Here is a 14,404-nt window from a genome sequence, read left to right on the forward strand (position 1 = left end):
AGAGGGACCTTGGCTCATGTCTTGGTCCAGGTGGACTGTTAGACCCACAGGAGTGCTGCTGAGGCAGGAGGTGCTGAAGAGGGTTTGTAGTGTGTGAAATTAGAAAGGGAAGGCAAAGGTCTTCACTCTAATGGCAAATGGTGGCTTTGGAGAAAGTAGAGAGGCTGCAGCCTTCAGCTGGTAAGCCTTAGCTTCATCAGAGAATCACAGAAGGGCTCAGGTTGGAAGGGACCTCAGAGCTCATCTGCTCCAACCTCCCCACCATGGGCAGGGACACCTCTCAACTGGACTCAGCTGTTCAAGGCCTCATCCAACCTGCCTTGAACACCCCTGTATCAGTGTGAGAGCTGAAATCCCCTCCACTGACAATTAGCAGGCTAGCTCAGTCTGGAAGCAAATGCAAGCTGTATTTACAAGCAGATCTACAATCTCTGATGAAATGCAATGAATATGTTCAAATAGACACAATTCACAACATTTACAAATATATACAATCAACAGAAAAGCACAACCAAGCTCCCATTGCTTCCCCCCAAAGGGGACCTTTCCCAAGGGGCCTCTCTCCCAGGGCCCTCCCTCCCAGACCCCCCTGGCAGAAAGCAGAGAAGTTAAGAAGCAGAGAGGCTGTTAACTTAGCTTGCCAAGGTCAGTGTGTTATCTTCAGCCAGAAGAGAAGAAGCAGCAGCAGCCAGACAGCCCAGCAAGGAAGCCAAGAGCTCAGACCCTGACTGCCCAACTTTGAGTAGTGGTTCTTGATTGTTTCTCCAACGGAAGCGTTTAGAACAATCATTATTTTGCTTTCTTACACCCAATAGTGACTTATTTACATTCTTTAGCTTTCTCTGCTTCAACTTTGCGAGGAAAAATTAGAAAGACAGTTTCAAACCATCACTACCCCCAGGGAAGAGACATCCACAGCCTCCCCAGGCAGCCTGTTTGAGTCTCACCACCCCTCCTACTGAAGAACTTTGTGATGGTTTGAAACTATTTGTACATATCCATTGCATTTCATCAGAGATTGTAGATCTGCTTGTAAATACAGCTTGCATTTGCTTCCAGACTGAGCTAACCTGGTTATTGGTGGTGTGTGGGGAATTTCAGCTCACACTGACACAAACTTCTTCCTCAGCTCCAGTCTAACCCTTCTCTGCCTCAGCTTCAAACCATTCCCCCTTGGCCTCTCTCTAGACACCCTCAGGAAAAGTTCCTCTGGAGCCTTCCTGCAGGATCCCTTTGGGTACCAGAAGGCAGCTCTGAGGTGTCCCTGGAGCCTTCTTTTCTCCAGGCTGAACACCACCAGCTCCCTCAGCCTGTCTTCATGGCAGAGGTGCTCCAGCCCTTGGATCGTCCTTGTGGCTACTCCTCCAGGGGTTTGACTGCTTTGTGCTTGGTGCTTTCTCTTGCAGCCCCAGGAGGCCAGGTAAGCACAGAAACACAGATGAATGCCAATTTGTCCTCTCAGCTTGGAAGTGCTGCTGCCAAGACTCAACCAGGGCTTGGCAGGTGCCTTCCCCCAACCCAGTCTCCTGCTCTGAACAAGGTATTCCAGTCTGGACAGGAAATGATGCTTCCTCCTCTTCTGAGCAGTTTGCTGTGGCAGGCTGAGTGTCACAGGATGTGACTGACTCCAGCTGTGCCAGACTAAGCTTTCCTGTGCTTCCCCAGGCAAGATGGAACAGTGAAAAGTAATCAAGTCCAGCTCAGTCTCACTGCACTGAATCCCACTGCCACTCTGGCTCCACAGGTCAAGGGAGGTGATTCTCCCTCTCTCCTCTGCTCTGGTGAGATCCCACCTGGAGCTCTGTGTCCAGTTCTGGAGCCCGTATTACAAGAGGGATATGGACATGCTGGAAGGTGTCCAGAGAAGGGCCACCAGGATGATCAGAGGGCTGGAGCTGCTCTCCTATAAGAACAGACTGAGAGAGTTGGGGCTGTTCAGTCTGGAGAAGAGAAGGCTCCAAGGTGACCTTCTTGTGGCCTTCCAGTATGTGAAGGGGGCTACAAGAAAGCCGGGGAGGGACTTTTTAGGCTATCAGGTAGTGATAGGACTGGGGGGAATGGAATAAAGCTGGAAGTGGGGAGATTCAGACTGGATGTGAGGAAGAAGTTCTCTACCATGAGAGTGGTGAGAGCCTGGAATGGGTTGTCCAGGGAGGTGGTTGGGGCCCCATCCCTGGAGGTGTTTAAGGCCAGGCTGGATGAGGCTCTGGCCAGCCTGATGTATGTGAGGTGTCCCTGCCCATGGCAGGGGGGTTGGAACTGGATGATCCTTGTGGTCCCTTCCAACCCTGACTGATTCTATGATTTCACCTAACAGCAAGTGGGAGAGCTTTGTCTCCACAGCAGCTGAGCCACCAGTGGGATCCTTGCCCCAGAAGGAAGCAGCATTTCATGTGGGGGCAGCACAGACAGCAGCAGTGAGGCAATGCAGCTGCCCTTAGGAAAGCAAGGAATCAGCTTTGCAGTTGTGATAAGCAAAGGTCTCTTCTCTTTTCACACAGATGGCTTAAAAGCTGCAATGACTCAAAAATGAGAGCTGGAGCATTCCAGTGAAAGCCTGCATGGTCACCCTGGAATGAGGCACAGAGGAACAGTGCTTGCAGAGAGGTGTCCTGCATGGCATCAGCCACAAAAAACAGCTGAACACTGTACTGGGAACATGCTTCCAGGGGAGGAATTCTTAATCACTGAGTCAGCACTCCCAAAGGAATTCTCAAAATGTCCTGATAATAGCAGCCCTTTGTAGCCAGAGGTGGAACATTGGAGTATCTTCTGGGCTGCCTGCTTCATACATTCAGGGAAGGGGTTGGGTTGGAAGGAACCTTAAAGACCATCCAGTTCCAACCCCCTGCCATGGGCAGGGACACCTCCCACCAGCCCAGGTTGCTCAAGGCCTCATCCAGCCTGGCCTGGAACACCTCCAGCAAGGGACATCCACAGCCTCCCTGGGCAGCCTGTTCCAGTGTCTCCCCACCCTCACTGCAAAGAATTTCTTCCTAATCTCCACTCTCAGCCTGCCTTCTTCCATCTCAAAGCCATTCCCCTCATCCTGTCACTCCCAGGCCTTGTCAAAATACCTCCTCAGCTCTCCTGGAGCCCCTTCAGGTGCTGGAAGGCTGCTCTAAGGTCTTCCTGGAGTCTTCCCCAGGCTGAACAGCCCCAAATCTCCCAGCCTATCCCCACAGGGGAGGTTCTCTAGCCTCTCATCATCTTTGTGACCTCCTCTGGACCATCTCCAGCAGCTCCAGGTCCTTCTTGTGCTGGGCAGTGACAAGAAGCTAAAGCTCCATCCTGAGCACAGCTCAGTGCCTGTAATGGTCCAAGCACAACCTCCTTGTCACCAGGCAAAGGCAATGATTCTGCCAGATTTAAACTTGGCGAGTTCCATTTTAATCTGATCTGCAAGGGTGCAGTCACCTCAAAAACCTCAAAGCCTTGTTGAGGGAGATGGAGGGAGAGCCACCTGTGCACTTTCTCAATGACCTGGTGAGAGGATTGAGAGTACCCTCAGCAGTTCACTGATGATACCAAACTGGGGGTGGCTGACACCCCTCAGGCTGTGCTGCCATCCAACCAGGGCTGGACAGGATGAGAGCTGGCTGCAGGCAAACCTCAGGAAGTTCAATAAGGACAAGTGCAGAGTCCTGTATCTGGGGAGGAATAACAGCAGTACCAGGACAGGTTAGAGGCTGTCCTGCTGGAAAGCAGCTCCACAGAGAAAGACCTCAGAGTGCTGGTGGGCAGCAAGTTCTGCAGGGGACAGCAATGTGCCCTTGTGGCCAACAGAGCCAATGGCACCCTGGGGTGCAGCAAGTGTGGCCAGAAGGGCTGGGGAGGTTCTGCTCCCCCTCTGCTCTGCCCTGCTGAGACCACAGCTGCAATCCTGTGTCCAATTCTGGGCTCCCCAGTTCAGGAGAGACAGAGACCTGCTGGAGAGAGTCCAAGGGGGATGGTGAGGGAACTTGAGCATCTCCCCTGTGAAGAGAGACTGAGAGCCCTGGGGCTGTTTAGTCTGGAGAAGAGAAGGCTGAGAGGGATCTGATCAATGTCTATCAATAGCTGAGGGGTGGGGGTCAAGTGGAGGGGGCCAAGCTCCTTTGGGTGGTGCACAGTGATAAGGAGCAGTGGATACAAACTGGAACAGAGAAGGTTTCAGCTCAGCATGAGGAGGAACTTTGTTGTGAGGGTGCTGGAGGCCTGGAGGAGGCTGCCCAGAGAGGTTGTGGAGTCTCCTGCTCTGGAGACTTTCCAACCCCACCTGGATGTGTTCCTGTGTGACCTGCCCTGGGTGACCCTGCTCTGGCAGGGGGGTTGGACTGGCTGATCCCTGGAGGTCCCTTCCCACCTCTCATGTACTGTGATACACAGACAGGAAAAGGAACTCCTCTATAACAGTCCAGCTCTGAGATGCTCAAGAACTTTATTCTCGTTTTCAATTAAAACCTTTAAAGAACAAACAAAACATTTCCATACAGCAGCTCTTAGAAAAGTGTTAGTACAAAAACTTCATTGAAAAAAAATTCCCTGAAGCAGGAACTGTTGCTCAAGCTTGAGGCAGGAAGCTGTGTGAGAAGAGCTGAGCAGGTCCCAGCCCAGTCAGATCATTCCCACCTGCATCATGCCAGCTTCAATGCTGTCAGTCTTCCACTTGCAGGGATACAAACCTGTTCCCAGAGCAGAGGTGCTGAGCTCCTGGGGCAGCAGAGCTGAAAGGCTTTTTATTCTTCCCAGATGCTTTCTTCTTTTTGCAGGACCCAGATGGGGCTGTGGCCATCTGAAAGAAGCCTGGAGCCACAGCTGACTCCACTGTCTTGAGCAGGAGCTGATAAAGGCCAGTCAGGCTCTGGGAGACACTGAAGAGGCTTTCCACCGAAGGTGCTGATTTCAGCTCCTGGCACAGCCTGTGGACGAGGGTCCCGCTGTAAAGCCTGCTCAAGGGAAGAAGTCTCCTGTAGCAGGACCATCAGGGTTCATGGCTAATGAAAAACCAGACCTTAACTACAGCAGGCAGCAGGCTCCTGGGGGACACCTCTCCTGCTCAGGGTCGTTCTTCATATTAATGCTCCTAAAGGAGGTTATGGTCTGCCTTAAACTCCTTTGGCCATAGAATCTTAGAACAGTTTGGCCTGGAAGGGACCTTTAAGACCATCCAGTTCCAACCCCCTGCCATGCCAGGTACACCTCCCACCAGCCCAGGTTGCTCAAGGCATCACAAAGCCTGGCCTTGAACACCTCCCTCCACAGCCTCCCTGGGCAACCTGTCCCAGTGTCTTCCCACTCTCACTGGAAAGAATTTCTTTCTAACATCCAAATCTACCTCGATATTCAATCCATTCCCTCTTATCCAATCACTACAAGATCTTGCAAGAAGTCCCTCCCCAGCTTTCCTGTGGGGACAAAAAAAGCTTCAGGAATGCTAAAGGAGCTTCCTCTCAGAGTGACTGTTATGATTCTATTGCCAAAGGAGTTTAACACAGAACATGAAAATGCTCAGGGGGTTGGAGCAGCTCTGCTGTGAGGACAGGCTGGGGGAGCTGGGGGTGTGCAGCCTGGAGAAGAGAAGGCTTCAGGTACACCTTAGAGCTGCCTTCCAGTACCTGAAGGGAGCCTACAGGAAGGCTGCAGAGGGCCTGTTTGCAAAGGCCTGCAGGGACAGGACCAGGGGCAATGGCTTCAAACTAGAGCAAAGCAAATTGAGATTGGATGTGAGGAACAAGTTCTGCACCAGGAGGCTGCTGGAACACTGGAACAGGTTGCCCAGGGAGGTGGTTGAGGCTCCATGCCTGGAGATATGGAAGGTGAGGCTGGAGAGGGCTGTGGGCAACCTGATCTAGTGGAGGATGTCCCTGCTGAGTGCAGAGGGGTTGGACTGGATGAGCTTTGGAGGTCCCTTCTGGCCTGGACCTTCTATGGTTCTATGGTAACCACCATGGGAACAGGGCCTTGTGTGGAGAACAGGTGTCCAACCCATCCTTACCTACTCAAGTCTGGCTCAGCCAGAGGAGCAGAGAGGAGCTGGTTCAGGTACAGTCCCATCTGCAGACAGCACTGCCACTGGCAAAAGCTGTGAGCAGCATCCAGATCAAACTCTTGGCTTGGCAGTTTCTTTTCCTTCCACTTTACAAACTGGTGGTAAGCAACACTGTCCTCTTCAGCAGGTGACACTGGGGGACCTAGGGCAGAAATGAAAACTGGATGCAAACCAACAGTGCAAAAGGAACCTGCTATCTCCAGGGATTGCAGACCCCAGTTCCCTTCCAGGAACCATCAGTAACATCTTCAACTGGCTCAGACTGGTCTTAGAGACCTACAGTTGAGTAAAACTTCAAGCACAGGAATATTCCTGAGTCTGAAACTGCCCTCAAGAGTTGTGCTTGGCAGGTAATTTGCTGTTCTGTGAGCAGTATTTCATGTCAGAAGCTAAAGAAACTCTTTAACCCTGGCCACCCATAGAAGGAGCCCTAGAGGAAATCCCAGAACAACTCCAAAGGCTATGAGGAGGACTGAAACAATTTCTGATGGTTCAGTGCTTCCAGCCCCTCACCATGCACAGATGCTGGCACTACTCAGCAGCTCAAAGTCCAGGGGACAGAAAAACTGGAGAGCCAGAAAGTATACAGCAGGAATTCTTCTCTTTCTGCACAACTATGGTAAGCTTCATTTTTTTTTTTTTCAACTTTTACAGCTAAGTCAATCTTCAAGTTCCAGATAACAAATTGATGAGGTTCAACAGGAGCAAGTGCAGAGTCCTGCACCTAGGCCAGAACAATCCTCACTGTACAAATTGGGGGAAGAGGTCTTCGAAAGCACCCTGAGAAGGACTCGGGGGTGCTGGGGGGGGCAGAAGCTGGACAGGAGCAGGCAGTGTGAGCTTGCAGCACAGAAGGCCAAGGGCAGCCTGGGCTGCATCCAAAGCAGTGTGGCCAGAAATGGAGAGAGAAGATCCTGCCCCTCTGCTCTGCTCTGGGGAGACCTCACCTGCAGTGCTGAGTCCACCTCTGGTGCCCTCACCACAGAAAGGACATGGACCTGGTGGAGAGGGTCCAGAGGAGGCCACAAAAATGCTCAGGGGGTTGAAGCAGCTCTGCTATGAGGACAGGCTGAGGGAGCCTGGAGAAGAGAAGGTTCCAGAGAGACCTAAGAGCAACCTGCCAGTACCTGAAGAGGGCTACAAGAAGGCTGCAGAGGGACTGTTTGCAAAGGCCTGCAGGGACAGGACCAGGGGCAATGGCTTCAGACTAGAGCAGAGCAGATTGAGATTGGATGTGAGGAACAAGTTCTGCACCAGGAGGGTAGTGGAACACTGGAACAGGTTGCCCAGGGAGGTGGTTGAGGCTCCATGCCTGGAGATATTGAAGGCTGGAGAGGGCTGTGGGCAACCTGATTGAGTGGAGGATGTCCCTGCTGAGTGCAGAGGGGTTGGACTGGATGAGCTTTGGAGGTCCCTTCCAATTTAGCCTATTCTGTGATGGTGTTTCATCAGCTGGCAGAGCACTGCTGTACCTCCAGAACACATCAAACTGAGGGCCTGCTCTGTTTCTCTGCTCTGCATTGATGCCAAGGATGTGATACCTCAGGATAATTCATCTGAGGTTGGACAACTTGCCAGCAATGAGGAAAAATGAATGATGAGGGAGCAGCTGAACAGCTGAAAGCTGTATTCTTTGGAGACATACCTGGATCAGTTGTTGTCCTGTGCAGTTCTCCAGACACTATCATGAGAAGCAAAGCCTTTAACTGATGGATCCTAACTGGTGGCTCTGAGCATCGCAGCCAGTAACAGGTGACAGCAGCAGGGAGCTGTAAGTGACTGGGGACAGCTGCCAGGGAGCTCATTCTCACCCCTAGAGTCTTCAGCAAGAGCAGCTGCCGGCATGACAGGGGCACCTGGGAGCAAAGGGAGAAGGCTGAGCAGCAAAACAAAGGCAAAAGACTGCATCTGCTGTGAGCAGTCTCCAGCAGGCAAACAGCTTGGGGTTAAAGGAGCCACTTCATGGCCAAGTGCCATGGATGCTCTGCAGAGGAAATGTGTTTGAAGCTTTGAAAACTACACAGTTAAAGGTTAGGGAGAAGGATAAAGGCTGAGGTTAGATTTTTAAGAGGTCTGAGAGTCTTCGTCACATCAGATGGCCTCATGTGAACTCCTGTGCAGAAGCTGGCTTCCTTCTGTGGAGAGGGATCTGGCAGTCCTCATGAACAGCAAGTTCTGCATGGGACAGCAGTGTGGCCAATGGGGTCCTGGGGTGCACTCAGAGAATGTCCAGCAGATCCAGGGAGGTTCTCCTCCCACTCTGCTCTGCCCTGCTAAGACCTCACCTGGAATATTGCATCCAGTTCTGGGCTCCCCAGGTCAGGAGGGACAGGGATCTGCTGGAGAGAGTCCAAGGGAGGGCTACAAGGATGCTGAAGGGACTGGAGCACTGCCTGGGGAGGAGAGGCTGAGAGCCCTGGGGCTGTTCAGTCTGGAGAGGAGAAGGCTGAGAGGGATCTGATCAATGTCTATCGATAGCTGAGGGGTAGGGGTCAGGAAGGAAGGGACAGGGACAGCCTCTGCTCACTTGTGCCCTGGGATAGGACAAGGGGCAATGGATGGAAACTACCGCACAGGAGGTTCCACCTCAACATGAGGAAGAACTTCTTGACTGTAATGGTCCCAGAGCACTGGAGCAGGCTGCCCAGAGAGGTTGTGGAGTCTCCTTCTCTGGAGCCTTTGCAGCCCTGTCTGGATGTGTTCCTGTGTGACCTGTGCTGGGTTCTATGGTCCTGCTCTGGCAGGGGGTTGGACTGGAAGATCTCCAGAGGTCCCTTCCAATCCCTGACATCTTGTGAGCCTGTGATGCTGCGATTTTAAAGAGGCAGAAAAAATAGAAATTATAATCTAATCAGGTCCCCCAGGGAGCTGGGGGTGTTCATCCTGGAGAAGAGAAGGCTCCAGGGAGACCTAATAGCAGCCTGCCAGTACCTGAAGGGGCTACAAGAAGGCTGCAGAGGGACTGTTTGCAAAGGCCTGCAGGGACAGGACCAGGGGCAATGGCTTCAGACTAGAGCAGAGCAGATTGAGATTGGATGTGAGGAACAAGTTCTGCACCAGGAGGGTAGTGGAGCACTGGAACAGGTTGCCCAGGGATGTGGTTGAGGCTCCATGCCTGGAGCTATTGAAGGCTGGAGAGGGCTCTGGGCAACCTGATGTAGGGAAGGATGTCCCTGCTGCGTGCAGAGGGGTTGGACTGGATGAGCTTTGGAGGTCCCTTCCAACCCAGACCATTCTGTGATATTCTCAGACATCCCCACAGGAGCAGACAAACTGACATCAGCTTCCACAGAATCACAGAATGGTTGGCTTGGAAGGGACCTTAAAGCTCATCCCATGGGCAGGGACACCTCCCACCAGCCCAAGTTGCTCAAGGCCTCATCCAGCCTGGCCTGAACACCTCCAGGGAGGAGGCATCCACAACCTTCCTGGGCAACCTGTTCCAGTGTCTCCCCAGCCTGTCAAGAATTTCTTCCTAATCTCCACCCTCAGTCTCTCCTTTTCCAGCTCAAAGCCATTGCCCCTCATCCTGGCACTACAAACTGTTAGAGGTCCTTCCCCAGCTTTCTTGTAGGTCCCTTCAGGTCTCCCCAGAGCCTTCTCTTCTCCAGGCTGAACAGCCCCGACTTTCTCAGCCTGTCCCCACAGGGGAGGTGCTCCAGCCTCTGATCACCTTCATGGCCTCCTCTGCACCCTCAAACACTTTCCATGCAGAATGACCTGCTGACCTCCTGCTGAATTCAGGATTCCCCTGGATTTGGGAAGGGAAGTTGTTCTCCCAGCCAAAGCTTCATTGACAAAATAATAGTCTACAGGCCAAGCCCCAGGTGCTGCACCACTGATGTTTCTGAAAATACACACAGGAGTTTTCAACTGCAGCTTGCTGCTGTACAGGGTCTGTGTGGGAGCTTTTGGAGCCACAGCTCTGGAGCATTTCATGGTCACAGTAGCAACAGACCTGTCTGACATGGCCCCCAGCATGTGGCAGAACCGTCCAAGTGTTTCAGTTGGGAGTCCAACCATCAGCCTAACACCACCATGGCCACCAAACCATGGCCCACAGTGCCATGGCCTCATATTTTCTGAACCCCTCCAGGGATGGTGACTCCACCACCTCCCTGGGCAGCCTGTGCCAATCCCTGAGCACTCTGTCAGTAAAGACAAAGTCACTCAGCACAGCCTCTGCACACTGCTGCTGGCAGTTAATCTGGAAGCCAGAGGGGACAGGGCACATGGCTGAGGCATGCAGTACCCAAGGGCACAGGTCCCATGGCCAGATGTGTCAGAAACGCCTGCAGGCAGAACCTCATCTGGGCAGCTTGGAGAATCACAGAATGTTAGGGGCTGGAAGGGACCTCCAAAGATCATCCAGTCCAACCCTTCTGCCAGAACAGGAGCAACCAGGGCAGCTCACACAGGAACACATCCAGGGAGGTTTTGAACGTGTCCAGAGAGGGAGACTCCACAACCCCCCTGGGCAGCCTCTTCCAGGTCACCGTCACCCTCACAGGGAAAAAATTCTTCCTCCTGTTTCCATGGAACTTCCTCTGCCTCAGCTTCCACCCCTGTCCCTTGTGCTGGCATTGGGCATCACCCAGCAGAGCCTGGCTCCAGCCTCTGGGCACTCCCCCTGCACATCTTTATCAGCAGCAATGAGCTCACCCTCAGGCTCCTCCTCTCCAAGCTCCAGAGCCCTCAGCTCCCTCAGGCTCCCCTCATAAGGAAAATGTTCCTCTCCCTTCAGCACTTTCATGGCTCTGTGCTGGCCTCTCTCAAGAGGAGAGGACTTTCCATTCACAGCCCTAATGCTCAGAATGCCAACACAGGGACTTGTGACTCACGGTGACTGGAACTCTCCTACCACAGCTCTCCTTTGGTCTCAAGGTCTGGGAAGCAGCAGGGTCCACATTCCCTGCCACCAGGCTGTGTCCTGCTGAAGCTGCTGGGCAGCTGCAGGGTGAGTAGGGGAACTGAAGGCATTCCTGGTAACAAAGGCCAGGGGGGTGTCACAGCTGTAGCTTCAGCAAATGCAAACCAATTCAGGGCAGGGATGGTGCCCCTTGGCGCAGCACTGCTGAGGCCATACTTTGAGTGCTGGGCTCACTTTTGGGGCCCTCACTCCAAGGAGGACATTGAGTTGCTGGAGCAGGTCCAGAGAGGGGCACTAAAGCTGGTGAACAGAGCTGGGGAGAAGCAGCTGAGAGAACTGGGGGTGTTTAGTGTGAAGAGGAGGCTGAGGGGAGACCTTATTGCTCTCTACAGCTCCCCAAAAGGAGGTTGGAGCCTCGTGGGGGTTGGTCTCTTCTCCCTAGGATCAGCTGATAGGAGGAGAGGAAATGTGTTGAAGCTGTGCCAGGGGAGGGTTAGGTTGGAGATGAGGAAAAAATCTCTTTGCTGCAAGAGTGGTGGAGGGGTTGGGACAGGCTGCCCAGAGAGGTGGTAGAGTCCCCATCCCTGGAGGTGTTCAAGAAACCTTGAGGACATGGCTCCTGGGGATCTGGTTTAGTGGCCATGGTGGTGCTGAGCTGACAGCTGGACTGAGAGGTGGCCTCCAAGGGCTTTTCCAATGAAAGACTTCTGTGATTCCATGAAATTCTGTGGTAGCACCTTGCACTCAGGAAAACTTCAGTTCCTATGATTATAAAAGCAAGTGTCAGTGTAACAGGAGAGCAAGGATGAAAGGAGGGCTTTCAATTGAATTTTCAGGCCATGCTACAGATACACTCAGCCAGCCTGTCAGTGGGGGTGGGAAGGGAAGAGGGTAAAGACAATTTGTGCAGCTTCTGAGGTGTCACAGGCCAAGGTGCCTCTGCATGAAGCTGTTACTGAAGGGGCTTAGCTCAGGCATGACCTTTACCAGCTGGCCAACTGGTTTCTGTCATTCAGGGAAGGAACACTTCCCTGTGACCTGTTTTGCCAAGCATTTACCTCTGTTAACTTGTCCAGAGGGAAATGGTCACCACAGAACTCTGTGGGCAAGCTTGCTGCCTGGACGTTTGTTTTTTGAATCGTCTTTTGGAGCCTGCCAAATTCACACACGACTGGCAGCTGGGTGCTCCGCCTGCCGGGAGGAGCAGCTGGGCTGCCCCGGGGCTCCGTCAGGAGCAGTCCGTAGATCACCCGCCGGATGGGTAGGGCCGTGCGATGCGCGCTCGGTCTCTGCATGTTCTCCACTTGAACACGAAGGAAGACAGACCTCAGCAGCAAGACATTGTTGACGAAGGGGTCCAGTTGCCCCCGCACCAGAGCGCTCAGCACCCACTGCGGCATGCCGGCGCTCCCGGCGGCCACGCACTCGTACCTGCCGCTCTCGAAGAAGTCCTCAAGCTTCACCTCGGAGGGAGCGTAGTCCTCCATCGCCGCGCACAGCAGCTCCCGTACTTCTTCTCTGCGGCGTGCCGTCAGGTGCTGCAGCACGCTGTCGACGGCCTGGGCGGGCTGCGGGAACTGCGCAAGCCAGCGGAGGAGCGCCCGCAGGCGACCGTGCCTGGCCCCGCTGCCCCGCTCCAGCCGCGCCCGGCTGTAGAAAGCCTCCAGGGCCGCCAGGCACATGTAGTCGTTGCCGCTCATGACGGCGAAGAGCGGGAGTAGTCTCTTGTTGAGGGGAGCGAAGTGCCTGCAGAATCTCTCCACGGAGAAGAGCCGGGCGGGCACGTAGCAGCCCCGCGGCTCCTCAGAGGCGCAGACGCTCTGCCACTGGAAGTGGTTCAGGGGGCAGTAGCCGCCCGCCAGATCGAAGACACAGAAGTCGCTGTCGAGGGAGAGGACGGGGCAGCCCCAGCGGTTGGCGAGCCCGGCGATCTCCCGGTCGGCCTCGGCGAAGCACTGCACGAAGGGCACGGCGAGCCGGCGCAGCGCCTGCACGAAGGCTTCGCGGGTCAGCAGCGGCGCCACCTGGCCGCCGCCGCCCCGGGAGAGACTGCAGGCCTTGCGCAGCCGATCGGCCGCGCGCTCCCGCAGCAGCGGCAGCTTCCTATCGCTGGGGTCGCGGCCGCCGTCCAGCACTACGAAGGGCGAGATGTGGCAGCGCCGCAGGCTGCCGAAGAAGTCGCTCACAGCCGCCGCGAAGGAGCCGTAGTCGCCGCCGCGCCGCAAGTCGGAGACAGAGGCGAAGCAGAGGCAGTAGTAGAGGCTGCTGCCGTCAACGACTAACTTGGTATCCCTCACCCGCAGTTCAGTAAAGAACGACCCGCGCTCTTCCACGAAGCTCTTCAGGCCCCACACGCCCATAGCTACGGCGGCGCTCTGCCCCCAACAACTACCCGCCGCCGGAAACGGCCCTGGCGTAAGGAAGACGACTCCACCAATCGCGGCTCCGCGCTGCCGAAATGGCGCTAGAGTAACGGGAAGGACTCCACCAGTTGCGGCTCTTTGCCACTGCCCGCCCACTGCGCTCAGCGCGCCTGTGCGTGGTCTCCTAGCGACGGCGTCTCCTAGCGACGGCTTGGCCGCGGCGGGGCGTGTCACGCGTCGCGGCAGGGACCGGGACCGGGACCGGGACCGGGACCGGGACCGGGACAGGGACAGGGACAGGAACAGGTAGGAGTTGCTGTCGTCTTCCCTGGTTCTGCTGCATCTGCTGCCGCTTCGCTGCGGCCGAGGGTGGCAGCGCCCGGCCGGAGGGAGCCGGAGGTTTCGGCCGCCTGAGCCGTCAGGCGCTGGAACCGCAGAAATCTGTGAGGTAGTCGCGTAGCCGCTGGCGGGGCCGGAAGGGTCCTGGAAGCTCAGCCTTCCACGGGAGGTGAGGAAGGGACCTGCAGGGAGGCCTGCTGCACGCTCCCCCGTGTGTGAGAGCAGCTGGGCGGCTGACCGGGGCCGCTTCATAGCGGTGTGTGTGCCCCAGGCCCTGGGAACGGGAATTGCGTTTTACACGGGGCAGGGCGACAGCACAGAGTGACAGAGTGGCCTCCAAAGCTCATCCAGTCCAACCACCTCGTAGTCAGCAGGGACATCCTCCACTAGATCAGGTTGCCAGAGCCCTCTCCAGCCTCACCTTCAATATCTCCAGGGATGGAGCCTCAACCACCTCCCTGGGCAACCTGTTCCAGTGTTCCAGCAGTCTCCTGAGGAAACCTACTTATGGCCTTCCAGTATGTGAAGGGGGCTACAAGAAAGCTGGGGAGGGACTTTTTAGGATGTCAGGTAGTGATAGGACTGGGGGGAATGGAGCAAAACTAGAAGTGGGGAGATTCAGATTGGATGTTAGGAAGAAATTCTTCCCCATGAGGGTGGTGAGAGACTGGCACAGGTTGCCCAGGGTGGTGGTGGAAGCCTCATCCCTGGAGGTTTTTAAGGCCAGGCTGGATGAGGCTCTGGCCAGCCTGATGTAGTGTGAGGTGTCCCTGCCCATGGCAGGGGGGTTGGAACTGGATG

General features: G+C 54.9%; 1 protein-coding gene across 1 annotated transcript; it reads right to left on the minus strand.

Annotated features, from left to right (window-relative positions):
* Positions 1-4,636: 4,636 nt before the first annotated feature.
* On the minus strand, positions 4,637-13,261 carry LOC128980351 (protein asteroid homolog 1-like). Its single transcript, XM_054398820.1, has 4 exons — positions 11,960-13,261; positions 7,677-7,887; positions 5,978-6,173; positions 4,637-4,928 (listed from the first exon to the last, which is right to left on the minus strand). The coding sequence occupies exons 1-4, from the start codon at positions 13,259-13,261 to the stop codon at positions 4,637-4,639; spliced, it is 2,001 nt and encodes a 666-aa protein (XP_054254795.1).
* Positions 13,262-14,404: the final 1,143 nt, after the last annotated feature.

This window comes from Indicator indicator, unplaced genomic scaffold (assembly GCF_027791375.1).
Source record: "Indicator indicator isolate 239-I01 unplaced genomic scaffold, UM_Iind_1.1 iindUn_scaffold_124, whole genome shotgun sequence".
Taxonomy (NCBI): Eukaryota; Metazoa; Chordata; class Aves; order Piciformes; family Indicatoridae; genus Indicator; species Indicator indicator.

Excerpts from the sequence above, each read along its gene's own strand:
- LOC128980351 (XM_054398820.1), bottom strand. The coding sequence starts at position 13,261 with ATGGGCGTGTGGGGCCTGAAGAGCTTCGTGGAAGAGCGCGGGTCGTTC. Across the intron at positions 6,174-7,676 it reads CAGGACAACAACTGATCCAG|GTCCCCCAGTGTCACCTGCT; the intron begins GTATGTCTCCAA and ends TTTCTGCCCTAG. Across the intron at positions 4,929-5,977 it reads GCTGAGCCAGACTTGAGTAG|GCTTTACAGCGGGACCCTCG; the intron begins GTAAGGATGGGT and ends TCCCTTGAGCAG.